The 19,185-nt window shown below is 42.1% G+C and overlaps 2 protein-coding genes across 2 annotated transcripts; one reads left to right on the forward strand and one right to left on the reverse strand.

Moving 5' to 3' along the window:
* Positions 1-657: 657 nt before the first annotated feature.
* Positions 658-12,396, forward strand: TMEM185A (transmembrane protein 185A). Its single transcript, XM_054388453.1, has 8 exons — positions 658-695; positions 3,312-3,488; positions 4,076-4,283; positions 6,575-6,658; positions 7,514-7,690; positions 8,006-8,129; positions 9,298-11,044; positions 11,704-12,396. The coding sequence occupies exons 1-7, from the start codon at positions 658-660 to the stop codon at positions 9,543-9,545; spliced, it is 1,056 nt and encodes a 351-aa protein (XP_054244428.1). The 3' UTR covers positions 9,546-11,044; positions 11,704-12,396.
* A 500-nt stretch (positions 12,397-12,896) lies between these two features.
* LOC128972585 (protein EOLA1-like) lies at positions 12,897-15,635 on the reverse strand. Its single transcript, XM_054388647.1, has 3 exons — positions 15,537-15,635; positions 14,662-14,945; positions 12,897-13,376 (listed from the first exon to the last, which is right to left on the reverse strand). Exons 2-3 carry the CDS (start codon positions 14,912-14,914, stop codon positions 13,159-13,161), a joined length of 471 nt encoding a protein of 156 aa, XP_054244622.1. The 5' UTR covers positions 14,915-14,945; positions 15,537-15,635; the 3' UTR covers positions 12,897-13,158.
* Between the last annotated feature and the right edge of the window lie 3,550 nt (positions 15,636-19,185).

Consider the following 19,185-nt stretch of genomic DNA (forward strand, 5'->3'; position numbering starts at 1 on the left):
CTTCCCCCAAAGTTAAATAAGTTATGTATATATACATACATATATATACACACACACACTTCGCTGAACATTGGATTATGACATCTAGTAAAGCTAAATATCGAACGCAAAAGGCCACATGCTCCAGCGGCCACCGCACTGCCGGCCGCTGCGGAAGCTCCGGCCCCTTAGTCCCCTTAGCCTTGGTCCCCTCACCCATCGCTCCCAGGAGGCGGTCTCAGCAGCGATGGGCGCGGGCTACGTCATCCCTTCTCCCTGTAAGGCCCGGCCTGCCAGCCACAGCCCCGATGGGCCAGGCCCCGAAAGAGACCTGTCCTCGTAGATGCATAGCCGCGCCCGCCCAGGTAACAGGGGCCCGGCTGGGCAAGAGCCAAACTCTGACTCTGCTGACGGCTGCGGCCCGGCCCATGTACTGGCAGTTCCCGCCTCTCTCGGGGCGCCTGCGTAATGCCCGCCCATGAGGCCCGGTGGAACAGCCGCCCGCTTCCCGGCTGCGGAACGCATTGTGAGGCCTGGCGGGCGGCGCGCGTGCGCGGAGCCGTGACGGCTGCCCGGTTCCGGCGAAGGCGGAGCGGCGGCGCGGACAGGCCAGGCTCCGGTGGCGGTGGGCGCGCCATGTGTGCCTGGTAGAGTGGCGGGGAGGAGGGTCGAGCCGCAATGAACCTGCGTGGCTTGTTCCAGGACTTCAACCCCAGGTGAGGGTGGTCTGGCGCTTAATGGCCTCGATCCGTGCCGCTTCGTCAGGGCCCGCTCTGGGGGCCGCTACCGGTCCGCCCCGATGGTTCAGTGGCACCTGGTCCGGTCCCAGCGGCTCGCTGCCCCGGCGTAGTGCTGTTGTTGGGCGGAGGCTCGCCTCTCTCGCGTCGGTGGCGGGACATCCGGAATCGGTGGCGAGGCCCGAGCTGTCCCTAGGTCGAGGCGGAGCCGACGGCGAGGGGCGCGGGAGTAAGCACCGGCGGGCCCGGCTTCTCTACTCCTCCCAGCCCGCGGCTCAGCTTCTCGGCGTGGGGTCTCGATGCGGCTGTGCGCCACGGCCACGGTGGCCGAAACAGGAGCGGCGCCGGGCCGGTCTGGAGCAGCGTGAGAGTGTGTGACGCTGAGCGTTTGATCTATGGAGCTGAGCCTCGGGTGGTCCTTCCGCGCGGTGGGTGAGAGCGTTCCGGTATAGGCGGCTCTTGGGGTGTTCCGAACACGCTGCTCCTGACCGGTTTCCCTCCGAGCGCCCGCGGGTGTCTGTACGTGCTCCCTCGGCTGGCGCTTGGGCAGGGCGGCTGCAAGAACGGGCATCCGTCATCTGGTTGCCAGGCCAAATTCCAAACATCTTTTATTTAACTTCTGCATATTACTCCAAATCTTATTCTGGTTTTGGAACGATTCGGGTTATAAAGCTTTATACTGGAAAGGAAAGAAGTTGCGTCATGTGCTAACACAAGCACTTAGCATACGGTTAAGGCTTATTTTTTGCAGATCTAGACCTAGTCTAGACACGGTGAGCTGCTGATGAAGATTCAGCTCTCTTACAATTAACAAGTGACAGTCGCTTCAGTTTGAGTTCTTGCTGTCTTTCCGAGCAAGTACAAATTCGTGTAAGCTGAAAGAATGAGTTGAATTTTACTGGTTTTGCTGTTGCCAGCTATTTTAAGACTACAGAAAAGACCTGCAAGCAGTTTGTGCAGGGTGGCATGAAATACCAAGAGTCCTGAAAGAATCTTGCTTGTGGAAAAGGCCTTACATGATTGCAATTACAAAAAAGCTGCCTTCAATTGACTGTTCACACAAACGGAAGGGTAACCAATGCTGCAGGAAATGCATTGTTGCAAAGAGGTTGAAATAAACTACTTAAATATGTGTGTTTGGGAGTTACGGAAAAGTAGGAACAGAAGTTTCAGAAGCTTGTAAGTTTTGTTATTGGTAAGCAATGCTTGCAGCTTATTGGGATGCTGTCTAATTTATGAGTGAGCAAGCTGAATATTACACTTGTGCAGATAATCTGCAATGTTTTGATGCTTCCAGGAACGCTCGGGGAGCAGTGGTGTTTTACTCTATGGCATTTTACTTCTGTATTTATTGAGGACCCAGGGAAAGTACAAATTAAACACAATGTTGGGAAAGTATGAATAGCCTAGGAAGCTGAGGGTTCCCTTCATTGGTGTGAAGAGTGGCTGTGATGGTGTATCATCCTATCCTGAGGTAGTTTCATCAAGTATAGGAGGAGATGCTTACACAAAACTACTTTTTCTCATTAAGGAGCAGTTGAGACACTTGTTCTGAGTAGAGACGAGGCAACTTGATACCTAAACAAGGCAATGCTCATCTATTGGATGTTTTACTATGATGAATGAAAGTGGGTAGTTGTAGTTGTGCTATTGGAGTAAGGGTGGTATTCTTGACTACTGCTGCTGTATCAAGTGTTTACTCTGTTCCTTAGTTTATCCATGTTTTAAAATACATGTAATTACTGCACTGAAGTGGTGTTGAAGCCTAATTACGTGTTTTAGCAAGAAGTCTGTGATTCTCTGGTGAATGGGTGGGTGACTTTTTCCCTTCCTGTAGTGTGAGGAAATCATGTGCTGTGTAATTATTTTGATTTCTGGTGGTACAGGAGGTTGCAGTGCCACTGCTCTCAAGCGTTCCGGATACATTTATTCGTTCCTAGGTTGAATGGTTTATAAAATATATCAACATACCTATTTTATGCTTGTAAGCACCATGGTCAGTATTCCAGATGGAAACTTCACTCTATAATCACCAACTTAGCTAGTGTGTTAAAATTTTTTAAACGTGGTTTGTGTTTTTTCTCTGTAACGTTGCTTTTTCTAACTGAATTTTTAAAATGAAAAAACCTCTCTACCTTCTTCTGCTCTTTAGTTAAAAAGAATATGGATAAAATTACATAAATTATGTAGCATGGGTTTGAACGTGAAAACCTCTCTCATTTCATTTGCAATGAAAGAACACATTTTCTAAAAACATGTAGATCTATTTCTGGGCCTCTAATAATAGAGCTCTTGACTGGATCCCCGTGGGAGGAAACTACTGATAGATGCCTGTACATTGTTTGTCATGCAAGAATGCTTTTGATGTATTCCCTTGAAGCAATGATTTTATAAGTGAAAGAGATGACTTGCTATGTTTATGGTGAAGCGTTTGACTCTTCAGAACTGATTTGATTCTTTGCAAAGAAGTTTAACACATTTTGTGTTGGGAAGTATCTTGATTGCATTTTGGTTGTGACTGATTTTCTAGTTCTCTACAAAATTTGTGTTAAGTTGCCTGCCTTCATGTCTGACGTGGGGTTTTTTGTTTAATAGCAAATTTCTTATTTATGCCTGCTTGCTGCTTTTCTCCGTGTTGCTCTCTCTACGTCTGGATGACAAAATTCAATGGAGTTACTGGGCTGTATTTGCTCCAATATGGCTCTGGAAGCTAATGGTGATTGTTGGTGCCTCAGTTGGAACAGGAGTATGGGCCCGAAACCCACAGTATCGGTAAGTTGAGGGTATTTATTTTGCAAAAAAGAGAGAATGTAATGTGTTTTCCATACTGAATCAAATTCATAAATAGGTTTCTACAAAACATAAGCCTAAGCTTCCAGAAGCTGTTAATTTGCAAGCATTTAACTTTTTATTAATAGTTACTCTGTGGCACTAGACTGATTTTGGTGAATAAATTCTGGGCAAAGATATTGATTCAGTGAAAACCGGTGCAGAAACCAAATATAATTTTAGAGTTAGCTTATTTCTAACAGCCTGCATGATATATGAGTCTTCAAGTAGTAGCAAAAAAATGCTGCTTTTCCTGCACAGCTCTGGAATCCTTAGAAAATTTTCAAGTTGTAAAACTGTCACTGCTCTCCTTGAGTAAGACACTTTAAGTGTGCAGCTTTATGGACAGAACTCTGATGTCATTAGGAGTATAGTTTAATAGTGACTATTTGAGCATGATGTATATGTTTAATCAAAACAAATGTGACTATCTGAAATTTAACAATAGTAAACAGTGTCTTGGGGTGTTTGCAGAACAGCATGCTTTCCTACTGACAGGTAAATTGAATGCTTCCTTATCCTCTCTTCAGAGCCGAAGGAGAAACCTGTGTGGAGTTCAAGGCCATGTTAATCGCAGTAGGCATCCACCTGCTGCTGCTGATGTTTGAAGTTCTGGTGTGTGACAGGATCGAACGAGGAACCCACTTCTGGCTTCTGGTCTTCATGCCATTATTCTTTGTATCTCCAGTGTCAGTCGCAGCTTGTGTGTGGGGATTCCGACATGACAGGTCTCTGGAGGTAATGCTTCATTTGTTATGTGTCAGATGTGTGGCAGTGTGAGATTCTTATGAATTTCGTTACAGCTCATCTCTCAGTAAAGCACAGTATGGATGACTGCATCGGTTCAATTAGTTGTTTGCACTGACTTCCTAGAGTGAAGTATCAGGATCAGGAGTAATAGAATTTTTCTAATCACTTAGCTTTTTTTCAAGTATCAAATTGCAGCGTGTTTTATTATTGTGTGTTACAAGAACTCGCCACAAACTCTGCAATATGGACTAATACAAGACAGTAAAACAGAGAATACTGAAGAAAATCCCGCTGATAGTAAGCACTGTACCTGGGCAGAACGCAACCTCAAGAGCCCTGATAATCAGGGTTGAAAATGTCATACTGTACCAATCTGTGTGCATCATCTCTGAGAATGTGGAGAGTACAAGAGGTTTTTAGTTTCTCTCTATATCTTCTGTCCTTTCTAACTCAGTCCCTTTAGTTTTAGAAGAGCTCCACAAGGATTCTCAAGATCTTCCCATGGTTGTGGCATTTGACAATAAATTTAGAATTTTTTTTGAATTTGTTTTTTAAGGATCTTTTTTATTGCTATGGCCTCAAACAACCCTATGACATCTAAAAATCAGAATTTTAATTGAGATTAATTTTTTCAGGTTTTTCAATTTCAAAGGAATATTTCTCCAACATTACCATAAGGCAAGTATCAAGAGAGAAATGTTTTTTTGCAAAGTGGTTTTTAGGATGGCTGGTAAACTGATGCCATAAACTGTTGATTTAAAAATTATTGCAAATAAAATTTCAGTTTGCAGTGTTCTAGTCACAGTTAACTCTTCCTAAGAGTAAAGTTTGTGTAGAAGTACTTTCCTTCTACTGGATCATGCTTGGCTACCTGTTGACTTACAAGTGTCCTCACAGCTGCTCTGTATTTTCTACTCATGTCACCTTCACTTAGAGCTGTTGTATGTTCTCTTCTTTTTACTCTGGGAAGACTTTATTATTTCCCTTTCATTTCCTAGAAACACAAAGAGCTTGTCTTTAATCTAGGATACTGATTTTTGGCATAAGTTATCAAAGTAGTTAATCTATTATTTTCAAATTGGTTTAGTTTGAAATACATTGTCTACTGATTAAGTGATCAGTAAGTATGTGGTGGGGTTTTTGCCTGTGTGTTTTTGGTGTGCTAAAGAAAAGGTGGGTTTTATGTGTTTTAACTATTTTTACAGTCATTAAAGCACCATTTAAGGCATGTTGAATTCATTAAATGGTGAGCGCAGCCACTCCTAGTATACATGCACTTGACATACGAAGCTCAAAAGTTAACTCGATTTTTAAAAAATATTTATAGCAATTGATCCACTTGATTTAACTTTTTTATTTTTAATTTTTTTACTTCTCCTTGATCACTCAGTTTTCAGGCTGCTCAGCCTTATGCTCGAGTGTGGTAGGGAGAGGATTGATGGTTTATTCTTTTGTGAAAGCCAGTGATACAAAACTATTTTAAATTAGTTTTTCAGCCTTTTTGAAGTGAAGCCTTCAGCGCAGTCTCTGAAGTAGGCAAGTAATCGCTGCCTGTTGGATTTTTGACTCCCTGTGCTGTGAAGGCATTGATCCAAGAGATCATAGTACACAATCTTGTGTTAGTAAGAGGTAACACATTTGAAAGGTGTCTTAAATCCCTACATTTTCTTGAGATAGAAAATGTTTCTAACTTATACTCAAGTGCTTCAGTTAGTCTTTTCTAGTCTTGCCAGGTCTGACTATTTCATTGTTCACTTTGCTTAAGCTAGACACAAACTTCATTGATTTATTTATTTGATCATGTAGTATACTTCAGGGTTCTTACAGTGGCAAACAAGACATTACTAATGAGAAGTGTTACTTTTCCATATTGCCTTAAAACCCAAGTGTCTTCAGTGTCATTTTAAAATATCTCTCATTATACATCAAATGATTGAATCTGGATGTCATCTTCCATTATTCTATGTATTTCTTTTCCACCCCAGATAAAGCTGAGGCTCTCTCTAACCCTTCTAGTTAATGCTGCAGGTAGTGCTTTTATTTTTTTTTTTTCTGTGCCAGAAAGGTCTTTCCTCAGGAGACAGCTGCCTCTGTAGTTACTTTATTGGGATCACAGCCTCCCAGATATAGGAATTCATAGTATCTAATGTAAATGCAAGTGATACTTCATATAGCAGTTTTAAGCACAAAGCCAGAAGAACCCTTCTGTCAGATGTTTTAGTTATGTTGTGAATAGCTTTATCATGCTAAGAGTTAACTAATGTGTTTTCTTTTTCTAGCTGGAAATCTTGTGTTCAGTCAATATTCTACAGTTCATATTTATTGCGCTCAGACTGGATGAGATCATCAGATGGCCTTGGCTTGTATGTAACAAGTGTTCTTACTCTTGTTTAAATGCTGAATTTCCTAAAGATATTTAGGGAACAGTTAATGTATGATCAGATTGCGTTTTTGCTTGCTTGACAATCTTTCACTAAAGCTTTGGCATTTCATTCAGTGGTCATGGGAGACAGAGGCTGTTCTTTGGGCATTTGCATTTTTGGTGAAAGATGGACAACCTAACCAAAAACTTCCAACGGGAACACTAAACTAGCTGTGACAATGACTGGTGATTTAGGAAACGTGTTGGTAAATAGGGTGTGGTAAATAACTAGCTTTGTGTTGTGTTACAATGCATGTAAATCCACTTGGTGTGCAAGTGGTCTCTGTCAAAATAGCTCAGATTTCTTGTCCCGAGTGCCTTTAGAGTACAAAAGTGCCATTTCTATCTTTGGGTTTTTGTAAAATACCATAAAACTGGTAATCTGACATGACTGTGACTGTTTTTTTCCATTTTTCAAAAGAAATGGGAAAAGGATCTAATTTAGATAGCATTTCAAGTAATGTTTCCAGTGGTGAAAAGACTTTCTAAAATCAATTTCAGGTACTATTAAAGCCAGTATGTCACAGAAGTCTCATTAAAGTTGAACTACTTTAATTTTGAATTGTTTCAATTTAATGGAGTTTACAAAGCTGAGAAACCTCAAAGAGCTGGTATGGCTTGTAAGAGTGCAGCACAATTTGTAACACTTTTCTCTTGCAGATTATATTAGTTAAAGAGTATTACACTTAAATTTCTTCTTATTATTTAAAAAAACGGTTCCTGAAACAAATCAAACTGATAAAAATGTGTCTCTGTTAGGGACAGGGAAAGCAGTTAATCTCTTTTTTTCTTTTAGGTTGTCTGTGTTCCACTGTGGATCTTGATGTCCTTTCTGTGTCTAGTAGTGCTCTATTATATTGTATGGTCTGTGCTGTTCTTGCGCTCTATGGATGTGATTGCTGAGCAAAGGAGGACACACATAACAATGGCTGTCAGCTGGATGACAATTGTCGTTCCACTGCTCACATTCGAGGTAAGAAAAAGCATGATGTGTTTGATGCATCTTGGCCTTTTCTCAGTGGATGAGGAACGTTGTTGTCTGTCTTTGAATAAAGTGAGAATACTGCTTTTTGGTTTGGGTATGAAGGAATTCTAGGTTTTTGAAGGTTTTACTTGAGTAAAATACTCACATTGGAACGGTAATTACATAGTTCTGTTGTGAGGCCATTTTTCATCACAGACATGTGAAGTTAAAGGTCTGGGGTCAGCACAATGTTTGAAGAAACTTGAAAGTGGGTATTGCAATTAAACTGGCATTGTATTTTTTACTTTTTTTTTTCCTATTTAGATCTTACTAGTACACAGACTGGATGGACATAATTCTTTCTCTTTTATACCCATATTTGTTCCTCTCTGGCTTTCACTAATAACTTTAATGGCAACAACATTTGGACAAAAAGGAGGAAATCATTGTAAGTATTTAAAAATTATGGAAACAGACTGTAGCACCAGGCTTAAATATATTTTATTATTTCAGAAAGGGTTTTTTTGTGTGTATTCTCTAACGAAAGAAACCAGAGGTGTCTGTTACTGTTGTCAGGTCATTTTAGTAAAGTTTCTAGTGTTTGTTGTGCCTCTTGCTTTTTTGTTTTCTTATTCCTACATGTATGTGCATTTGTGTGTATAGAATTTGAACTGTAACATTGTCGTACGTTCACATTGTGGGTAAGATCCCGATGTCTGCCTGTCTCACCAAGCCTGTTGGGCAAGATTAACTTTTGCCACTTTTCCAGCAGCCCAAAAAGGATTTGTCCTGAAATGGGTTCAGAAAATTAAAATGATAGATTTAATAAATTAAAGTAACAGATGCAACACATTCAGGATTGCTAGATCTCAAATTAGTAAGTCCCACATAACATCTGACAAAGTCGGAGATGCAAACCTTTGTGATAGCGCCAGTGCCCCATAGCAAAGGTAATGCAGCCAGAGTTCAGCCATACACCGAACGTGCAGTTCTTACCAAGGTGTCCCTGTCTTGGGTGGAGGAAAAGGAGCACAGCCTGTCCTAACCCTGGCTGTCTCTGCTTTCTAGGTGATGTTTAGCATGATTTGGGTGGAGAGGTGAGTAACATAGTTATACATGTTCAGCATATGTGTCGTTCAGCGCATCACACTGAGGGGTATAAATTTCTAATACTCATTTTGCAGTTAATTAGTCAAGGGTGTCTGCTCACACACTATAACTTTCAAAATCTGTTTTGAAGCTACTTGGTTTTGTTCTTTTAGCTTTGCTTCGTTAGTTTTAGCCAAAACACAGCTAAAACATCTTTTCTTCATAAGGCCTCCCTCTTTCATCACTTGGTAGACCAGTTTTGTGGATCTTCATTCCCAGAGATAACATAAACATCTCTTGGTTGTAAGCATCTCAACTTTTTTCCCAAAGCACACTAAATTAACCTGTATTCCTGTCTCATGGTAATATGGGCAGCTATCCCACACTGTGATAGGTCAGTAACACCTGAGAAGCAGCACTGATGCGTTTTATATTGGTCATATGCAAACAATTAAGATAACTTAAACAAGACTGCATAGTCGCCTACTCAGTTTCATGTTCTGCAATAAAGTTATTTTTTTTTTAAGGGTGGTTTGGAATTCGCAAAGACTTTTGCCAGTTCCTGCTTGAAATTTTCCCTTTCTTACGAGAATATGGAAATATTTCTTACGATCTTCATCATGAAGATAATGAGGAAACAGAAGAAACACCACTGCCTGAACCACCAAAAATTGCACCAGCAATGTTTCGAAAAAAGACTGGAGTGGTCATTACACAGAGTCCAGGAAAATATGTGATTCCACCTCCCAAATTAAACATTGATATGCCAGATTAAGGTGACAGTAGCGTATTAAAATCGAACAGGGAATCAGCAGACAAATGTATTTCATCTCATGCCTTGTCCTGATTACTTTAAAATAGGCATTGCAGAATCAGTGGCTTGGATGACACAAATCAGAAATCTTGAAGATAATCAGACAATTTTTCCAGAGATATGTGGTGGTCTAATTTGTGAACCTTCCTAATGGGTTGGTTGCACGCTTGTCTGTATAGTATTTATATGAACATTTTACCATTGTAATATATTGTTTACAAGTCTTGTCCTGTACAGTGTAAGTATTATCTGAAAGTATTTTTTTAAAAACCCTGTATGAAATGCCTATACTATTCTAAGTGTCTTCTAGGTCCTAAATATACACTTGATTTCCATGTCTGTTTTAAATGCCTTGGGATGCCTTAGTATAGTACCCCTTCTTTTCCTGTTCAGCCACAATCATTGTCCTAATCACAAGAGCACAGAAGTGTTGCACTTCTCAGGTGAGACTGGAAAGCTTTTTGGGAGGGAAACAGGAGGGAAACAGAATGTATAACAACTTAAGTGATGTTTTTGAGTTAGCTATGTAAACTTTCATCTAAGTGTTTCAACTTTTTCCCTGCTTTGGCAGTTAAGTGTTGCTTTGGTTGCTTTTCCAGTTTCATGGTTTAATTCCTTTTGAGCAGCACATACACCATTCTGCCATTAAACTGGCTGCCTAAAAAGCTGTTCCCACTTGCTCTTTGTGTGCAGTCTAGGCCAGAACCATCAGCTGGTGTAAATATTCACAGACTGACAATTTGCAGTGTTGGAAGGGACCCTCAAAGGTCATCTTGTCCAACTTCCCCAGGAGTGAGCAGGGACACCCCTTAACTAGATCAGGCTGTCCAAATATCATAGCTTGGTCTTCATTACCAAATTTGTGTTGGTGTAAATGATTAAACTTTTCCAAGACAGGAACTCATTAGTGTCAGTAGAGCTTTTTCCCATTTGAAGAAAGACCACCTTTGACAGATTGTCTTGGACTTCCAGGTGCTTTAAAGAAACATAGTCTTTGAAACCTATAATCAAGTATCTTAGAACAACAGGTGTCTGGTACTCCCACATCTTTGCAGCTCCTCTTTGTGTTTAGGTGACCCCCTAGTTTAGGTAAAGGCCAAGAAAGGTCCTTACAAAGTTGGACTAGGCAATCCTGTGCAAAAAGAGCGCCTTATGTTCACCTGAGTAGAGCGCCAGCAGACACCATGTCTGAATGTGCCTCAGCTTTCTGAAGAAGTTCTGGAAGGTTGTTGAAGACATCAAGTTTATTTTGTGGGGTGACGATGGAAAGCGGGTAGTGATCCATGAAGAACTGTTCAGAGGAAGCACTGTCAAGGAGAGGATGTCTGAGAATTTTTCCATGTGAGAATATGAAGACCTTCACACAGCACCTCCTTCTGCTCGGATTCACCAGAAAGCTCTGGGATTTTCCAGAATTTGGCTCATGCAACACCTTGCTGTTTGAAGAAACAGCTTGGGAGGTATGTTGGCTCCTCTACAAGCAAACTAACTCTGAGAACAGTCTAGTGGGACAGATTTCTGTCCCAATGAAATTAGCCTTTACTACATATGAGTATTGCAGTATGTGTTCTGACTGTTGTTTGTTTCTTGGCTCATGCTAAGGAGTTTGAACTCACATTTCTCATTACTAGAAATGCTGATAAAATGTATGTTGGTGACTTGCAGTGACAGAACAAGTGAAAAGATCCTATTCATACTGGGATGTTTTGCGGCAGATACTTGCTATGTGGCTTGCTGTACCAGACATGCAGTGTTTTTTTAGTGTTTAACTGAGGCTGAGAATGTACACATCAGCATCTTATGGTTATCTCCGTGTTCATTTCACAGTCAAGTTGCTGATGAGTAATGGTAGTTGGGTTTTTAAACCAGTTTGGATGCTTTTGAAAACCCTACGCTTCCCCGCTACCAAGCAGTGACCAGCCTTGTGGGTTTGCTGCTTAAGAGCATGCCTGTAGCACCCCCTCTTACTCAGCCTATATGCTCCAGGTTTGGAACACTCCTGAGAGCCCTTTTTAACATCTTCATTTCTCTTCCACAATGAAAATTCTTAGTTCGTGTATTTTTATGGTTTCCAGCCTCACAGTGGTTTAAACTAACTCTTCGCCTCTGCGTTTTTCAGTTTCACTTCTACTATGACCCATACTTAAGAAGGTATTTGCCACATCAGCTGCTGAAGTACAAAGCCATCTTTGGTCTTGCAAATCAAATTCCAGCAGTTTTCACTGAACACAGACTGCACGCATGTCACCAAAAAAGTGGATGTTGAGCTGGTGTGGGAAACCACTTCCACGGAGGAGAGCAGCCCATTTCCAGCAAGTCCAAGGGAAAAGATGGAGACATCTGCAATCCCGGAGTCCACACCTGGCAAACAGCGTGACAGGGCATCTCCCTGCATCAGACATGCCTTGATAATCAGCATGTGCTGCTGCTGTGACAAACACAAGAGCCTGTGGCAGCAGAAGATGGGCAGCAGCTCAGTCCTCTGGCTCCCTCTTCTGCTGCAGCACAGCAGCCCTGGCCTGGCTGGCATCCAGGTTAGTGCTGCTGCTGCTTCACTGGGTCATGTCCCTTTCCACCAGGGCTGGCACCTCCCATCTCTCCACCTGTGCTGGCAGCAGCTGCTGCACTATGCCAAGGCCACCTCAGGGCCAAACTCCACCCCACCACCCCTGCCCATCAGCTACTTGTGCTCCAAACTGGAACTGCAGGCACTGGCCTTGGACCCCCAACCCAAGTCCCACCAGGTACCTTCTGCAGCTTTTTGAGAAGGTGCGTAATCCAACACAACAGAGCCTCTCACGTGTTCCAATAAACTCTCTGAATACAAAGCCTCTGTCAGGTGTCCTGTCCTGGTTTGGTGCCTCTGCCTTCATACTTTATTGAACTCTGTATAAGATTTTGAAAGCTTCTTATTAGTTTTCATCTTAAATGAGAAAAACAAAGAATATTTGCCTCATTTAATTTTCCACAAGCAGGCTCTTGGGTCACAGACTGCACTCCCGCCCATCATATTCACAACTGATGAGCTTAACCAGTGCATGAGGAAAATCCGGTCCTTGCAATTTTACAGTTACAGCACATACACACAATAGGTACTGAGTCTTGTCCAGCAAACCTGAGCTTCTGAAGCCCCTGGGACTAGCCTCCTCTCAGATGATTGCATTCTCAGTGATCCCACAAAGGTAGGGCCAGGAGTGGACTCCCAAGACAGAGGTCCTGTTAATAATGGCAGCCTGGTGTCAAATACTGCTTTTCTGAAGGGTCCTACAAACCTTCCTCATAGATCATTGTATCATAAGGTTATGTTTTAAATTGGCACATGATCTCTCAACCATATTTCTTTTTTGAAAAAGAAAAAGCCTTTAATATGCAAAATGCACTAAACTATCAAAAGTTTCCAGTAATGATCATGAAAATCCCATCTTGGTTTTTTTTCTTCTCAAAAAAAAAGTACTGCTGTATTTTGTTTCAAACTAGTTTTGGAAGGGAATCCTAAACAACTCACTGATCTTCAAAATGTTGAATGGTGAATTACAAGTGTGCATTTAGGCAGAAAAAATAATGGGAGCAACAGCTATGCTTCTGAAGGGATCAGTTCTTCAGGGATGTCCACCTGCCACATGCCTTGTCTCCCTCTGGCACGAATTGGTTCCAGGAGCCATCGTGGATTAGAAATAACAGTCAAGTATTTCTGTTCTAGATTCCTGAGAACAGCTTTGTCTTCCAGCTCAAGGATCTTTTCAGGAGGCAAGTTTTCTGGATATAATGAGGTCTCTCCAATGTCAACTAGTCCTGCAGTATAAAAACAAAATATAAAATTAGTTGGCTGTTTGATCTCCTAAAGTTTTCTGAAAGTAAACCTCCCAGAAGATACAGAAAACAGCCTATTTGTTCCCAGAAGAACACAGTCTGGAGTATACACACCTCAAACCAGGGTCCTTCACTGCAGAAGCTGGCCTGTGTGATGAAACTTTGTGCTACAGGAACAAACTTCATTGCCCAAATAACAAGAGCAATGGTGCACTTGTAGAACTGAAATAGAATTTATTTAATACTTGACATGCAAAGCACCACCACATCATTACTTCACTTGATTACAAGTACTGTAAAATGGTTTCAGCATTAAGTTCCAAAGGTAAGAAGTGTGGAACTGACATTTATTACTGTGCTGGTTTTGACTGGGGTAGAGTTCTTTTTCTTTCTAGTAGCTGGTATGGGGCTATGGTTTGCATTTGTGCTGGAAACAGTGTTGCTCACACAGGAATGTTTTTATTACCGCTGAGCAGTGTTTACACAGAGTCAAAGCCTTTTCTGTTCCTCACACCACCTTTCCAGGGACTAGGAACTTCTGGGGGACACAGCTGGGACAGCTGACTCCAACTAACCAAAATGATATCCCATTCCATATGATGTCATGCACAGCATATAAAGCTGGGGGAGTAAGGAAGGAGAGGAGGAAGGGGGAACAATTTGAGTGATGACATTTGTTTTCTCAAGTCACCATTATACACGATGGAGCCCTGCTTCCCCGGTTTTTGCCTTTACATATTAAGCTGGCTTTATCTCAGCCCACAAGTCTTCCCACTTTTCTGATTCTCTTCCCCATCCCACCCAGGCTGAAGGGAGGGAGGAAGTGGCTGTGCCGTGCTTAGTTGTCCACTGGGGGTAAACCACAACAATTAACATGAAATGAAGTAATAACCAACACGTTATACTGTTTTACTGTATGACGAGTTAGCACAAATCAATTTGATTTTTTGTACAGACACTAGAGTTGCAGCCTAGACTTTGTTGTAGCACAAATACATTTTAGGAACTGAGGCCTGACTAAATTTCTTTATCCTAAAGCTCAGAGAAACTTAATATTTCCAACACAATGAAAAAGAATACATTTTAGTTACAAATTCCCTCATGAATTTCAGCTTACAGTGATCGAAATAGCCCCCAAGGCACAACTAAGGTACTCCTTCTAAGTGTTAATGTTATGTTGAGCACAAGTGTAGAAGGCAGGTGCATAGTTTACTGAACATTAACTTATTGAAAACCTACTTGGAAAATAAAATTCGAAGTTGCTTACCTGCAATAACTCCTCTGCCAAATCTTTCCCCTTTATCCAACAAATCCTGCACTTGTTTTGTTGTCATGTCAAACCTATTCAACAGAATTTCTCTCCAAGTTTCATCTTGCCAGTCCTGGACAGCTATATGAACAGCAACGGTGCAGTTCTTGTAAGCTGCTAGCAACGGACGCCAGCGCGTCTCCACTGTTTTGACTTTGTTTAAAACCAATCCTGCGTAGGGCTGTCGGAAGGAAAGGCAACCAAATCTCATCGTTCTCCTTGCATCGGAACCAGTTTGCTTCCTATAAACAAACAGAAACCCTGAGACTAGCCTGCAAAAACTTGTCTGTGCCACTCACGAACTCCGAGGCCTGCCTGAGCAGCTGCCCTGAAGACCAGGCCGCTCCTCCAACGCCAGCAGCGCGCTGCCTCCCCCGGGAGCGGATTTTTCGCTTTGTGAGTCCCCCCGGCTCGGCAAACGCCGCCTCCCCCGTCGCGATCGGGGCACAGGCCGCCCGGGACAGGCCCTGCACGGAGCAGCTGCCTCAGCGCCGCCAGGAAACAGCTCGGCCTCGCGGAAGCGGGGGCACGGCACTGGCGAGCCAGTAACCCGCGACCGGAGCCATTGCCTCTGCTTGCAGCAGTTAACAGGGCACCGCGGCGCTGCGCGGCTCGGCTCGGCTCGGCTCGGCTCGGCTCGGCCCGGCCCGGCCCAGTCCCGTAGGCCGAGCTCAGGAGACGGCTGATCCCGGGGCCGGAAGGGGTTTAAAAAGACGTTCCTCAGGGGGTAGCCTAGGGATAGTTTCAGAGAGACGCAAGCTTCTGAGGCCACCGCCGCTCATACGGCCCGCGTCCCTCTCCCTCCTCAGGGCAAGCACTCCACAACCTCTTACCTGGCGCCGCCACCTCCACACCCTGCCCTCTGCTAGGCTGGGCCCTGCTGCCGACCCTCTCGGTGCCGCGGAAGGTGGGTGACGAGGGCTGTAAGCACGTTCCCGCGCTCCGCTTCTTTCGCCACGGGTGCCCTTGGCCCCGGCCCACTAGGGCTGGGATGTGAGGGGAGTGGCCTCTATCCGCGACCGGCTGCGCTCGAAGATAGCGTGGGCAGCTCCCAGCTGCACGTACCCGCTCGGTTTCGGTGAGCTGTTGGCTGTCATCCTGCCAACAGGGTGCCTAGCTCGCCCCCGCTTCCCTCCGGGAAGTGAGGGTGGCGGTTCGGGCCTGTCGAAGGCTTCCCAGAGGAAAGCGATGCCCACGGTGTGCTTTGGTGGCTGGTGAGAGGAGGATGGAGCTGGAGCCTCCACTCCGGTGCTGGGAGTCCGTTTGGACCTTGGTACTATCAGAGACCCCTGGGAGTAAAATCGCAGCAGAAGCTCTGGCGTGCCCTTCCTGCTGCAGCACGGCACATGTGCCCACACCTGGACGGGTGTGCAAAGGCCCTGCTCTTCTAAAAGTAACTGAAAGCCATTTGGCACCTAAATCTGGGTGGTCTCTGACCTCCCTGTTTTCTTTGGCCAGTAGCTCATCTTGGATAAAATTTCCCAAAGCGTTTTCATTCCATGTAAAGGAGAATCTTCTTTTGTCTACTGTTGCCATTTGAAATTTATGCTTGCATCAATGTCTTGCCTTTCTAATACAAATACTTTGAGCACCGCAGTTACTGTTTGGCAACAGAGGTTGTATCCGGTCTTTGATCCCTGGTAGGCTGTCCCTGGCACCAGGAGCAATCTGTAAAGGCTAGTAAATACAATAAAAGGCCTCACAGTAAAGGATAATTTGGTAAAGAAGGCAGTTAAAATAGATGTGCAGTCTCATTGTCCTTGTTCAGTGTTCTTGAGATAACCAATAGATACTTTATGTTAGTGAATACACATTTTAACAGAGTTCATTTCCAACATGGACAAATGAAGTGACCTTATTAAGGCAGACATTAATGCTGCATAGCGAGAGGATGTGAAAGCTGGTACTTATGCAACAGGTTGAATAGCTGAGATCTTGCTTGAATTTCTGAAGTTGTAGAAGACAAAAGATGCAGCTGCATCTGTTTACAGGCAGAAGTTTGAAGAAAGTAATCTTCCCTGTACAGCCACAACTGGTTGAGGGTTATAAATATGAAAAGTATTTGGGGAGTTTTGACATGCATGCAGCATCTTAGAGAAAGCTAAAAGGGAGGAGAGAAAGGAGGAGAAGACATTCACACAAGGGTATCATTCTGCAGTAAAAGTAAGGAGGGACATCCAAGAGAATGGAAGAGGGAAGTTGTGAGAGGTGGAAAATAAAAATTAGTAATATCTTTAGAGGAAAAAGAGGGCAATCACCAACATCAAATCCTGGTTTTGAATACTGGTTTCAGTGACTTAGAAGTTCTCTTATGCTCTACTGCACCACACTTTTCAACCAAGAGAAATCTCAAAATTACTGTAACAATTGCAGGAACTCCAAGAGGTAGAAAGAGAAAAGTGATCTGCCAGAATTCCACTGTTAGGGAAATGGGCTGTTTTAAGAATGGCAAAGGAACTTCATACAGCAAAATGTAAGATTAAAGAGATTATTTTTGTTTTGTCCAGGCCTATGACTTTGCAAGTAACATTCACTGATAAAACTTTACCTGTAAACAGCATAGTTAGATGATTCTTTTGTGATAAGCACTTCAAATAGCTTTTATGATAGCCCTTTTTTATGTATGTTAAATATACCTTCAGTGAATGTTGTGTGTTCTAGCATTTTTTATGGCTGATAGACTTCAACTCTTGATACCTATTTTTTCTTATTACCATTTTCTGAAATTCCTGTTGTTCTTATTATCCTTTTTCCCCTTTTTTTCTAATATCTTGTTTAAAATGTTCCAGATGGCAGTTATTCCTGTCCTTTATATAGTGTCATATTGACAAGAAAGTTAATAGATAGTGTGAGTTTAAGGTCATTGTAGTTTTTACAGGGTTATTATTTTAAATGTTTTTTTGGCTTTAAGCTATTTTCATCTTAGTAGATGTGCATGGTTAGTTGAAGAACCTGTTGAATCTGTTTAGAGTTGCAGCATGTAATGAGCTTTCATGCTTTTTTTAGTATTTGCTTTTGGTGTTTTTTTCTTCCATAACTACAGTTTGTGATGTTTACTTATTTTGGGGGAAATACAGGCCAAATTTTTTTTGGTGTTATATCTTAGCTTTGTTTTACGCTCATATAAAAGGATTGGTATAATGATTTATCCCATAAATAAAACAATTATTTTCTTGATTTAAGCAAAAAAATCTCCCAAGTACTTAAAATCTCAAGTCTAACAGTTCTAAATAAAATATAAATAGAGTAAGACTTGTGTCCTGCTGCCAAAGGTAAGTTGAAAATCTCCTGTCACAAAACTAGGTTATTTGGTTTATAGAAACCTTGTCTCATATGTTGTGACATTCACCAGAAGAGATAAAAAACAATTTATAGCAGCTCCCAAGGAAGATCCTAAAATGACAGAATTTTGTGTATATGTTCAGTGTTGTGTGATGAATGGTAAACTGACTTCAGTAGGTTGTCTCAGGATATGTGAAAATTATTTGAAGAGTCCATCAGTGAATATTAATAAAATGAATCCTTATCTTAGCAGATGATCAGCTTATACTTGACGTCTTAGATACAGTTCATTGTTTTTCAGTCACTGTGGCTTTCACATGGCAACACCAATCCCAAAATATTTAGTCTTGTCACTGTACCTCATATGATGAGAATCTCCACAAAATTAAACTCTACAGGTTTGGTCTATATTTCTGTAAAGTACAGTTCATTTCAATGTCTCTAAATTGGCTTTCCTTAGAGTTTCCCTAATTTTAATTTAGATAGAATAAAAACTGCATGATTCCTATTGAGGAATATGTTGCTGCTTCTGTGAAGCTAAACCAAGGCCTAGTACATCATTGATAAGGACTCAGGTCTGATCTCATCAAGATAGACAGGCATTGCTGTGCTCCTTGTCAACTTCGCTTAGTAGCTGATTTTACATGATTCAGTACACAGCAGTAAGTGCTGGAATATCTTGGGTCAAAATCAGGTCAAGGTACTTGATCAGATACAGTTCGTTTCAGAGGTGGGTAAAGATGTGGTGCAGTAAGTTCCAGGGTATCGGAGGTCAAAACAGACATTTCAGCTGTTAATAACCCGTGAAATCCAGTACAGCCACTCAAAAGTGGTCACTATCAAATAGTCACCATTCGCAAGAGGCTGGAATATGTTGACATATGAATATCCATTAGATTTTCCTGCTCTTATGAACATCAGACAATGTAAAATGTAAAGTTGTGACTCCATATTCTTTTGACAGTAATTCCATCTTAAGGACTTAGACCAGCCTACATTTTATCCCCTATCCCTTAAATTTACTCTGCCTCATTCCAATATTGTAGTTTACAAAACCATGCTGGAAAACCAGCTTCATATTATTCTCATACCCAAATAAAGAACTTCTAATTTCTTTATGAATTAAAATGCTTAAATTTTACTATGCTGTTCTGTATTTCTTTATATGTTATATATTGTAAGAAATTATGACTGTCTTAA

This window comes from Indicator indicator, chromosome 17 (genome assembly GCF_027791375.1).
Source record: "Indicator indicator isolate 239-I01 chromosome 17, UM_Iind_1.1, whole genome shotgun sequence".
Classification (NCBI taxonomy): Eukaryota; Metazoa; Chordata; class Aves; order Piciformes; family Indicatoridae; genus Indicator; species Indicator indicator.

Excerpts from the sequence above, each read along its gene's own strand:
- LOC128972585 (XM_054388647.1), bottom strand. The coding sequence starts at position 14,914 with ATGAGATTTGGTTGCCTTTCCTTCCGACAGCCCTACGCAGGATTGGTT. Across the intron at positions 13,377-14,661 it reads TGGCAGAGGAGTTATTGCAG|GACTAGTTGACATTGGAGAG; the intron begins GTAAGCAACTTC and ends TTTATACTGCAG.
- TMEM185A (XM_054388453.1), top strand. The coding sequence starts at position 658 with ATGAACCTGCGTGGCTTGTTCCAGGACTTCAACCCCAG. Across the intron at positions 696-3,311 it reads TTCCAGGACTTCAACCCCAG|CAAATTTCTTATTTATGCCT; the intron begins GTGAGGGTGGTC and ends TTTGTTTAATAG. Across the intron at positions 4,284-6,574 it reads GACATGACAGGTCTCTGGAG|CTGGAAATCTTGTGTTCAGT; the intron begins GTAATGCTTCAT and ends TTCTTTTTCTAG.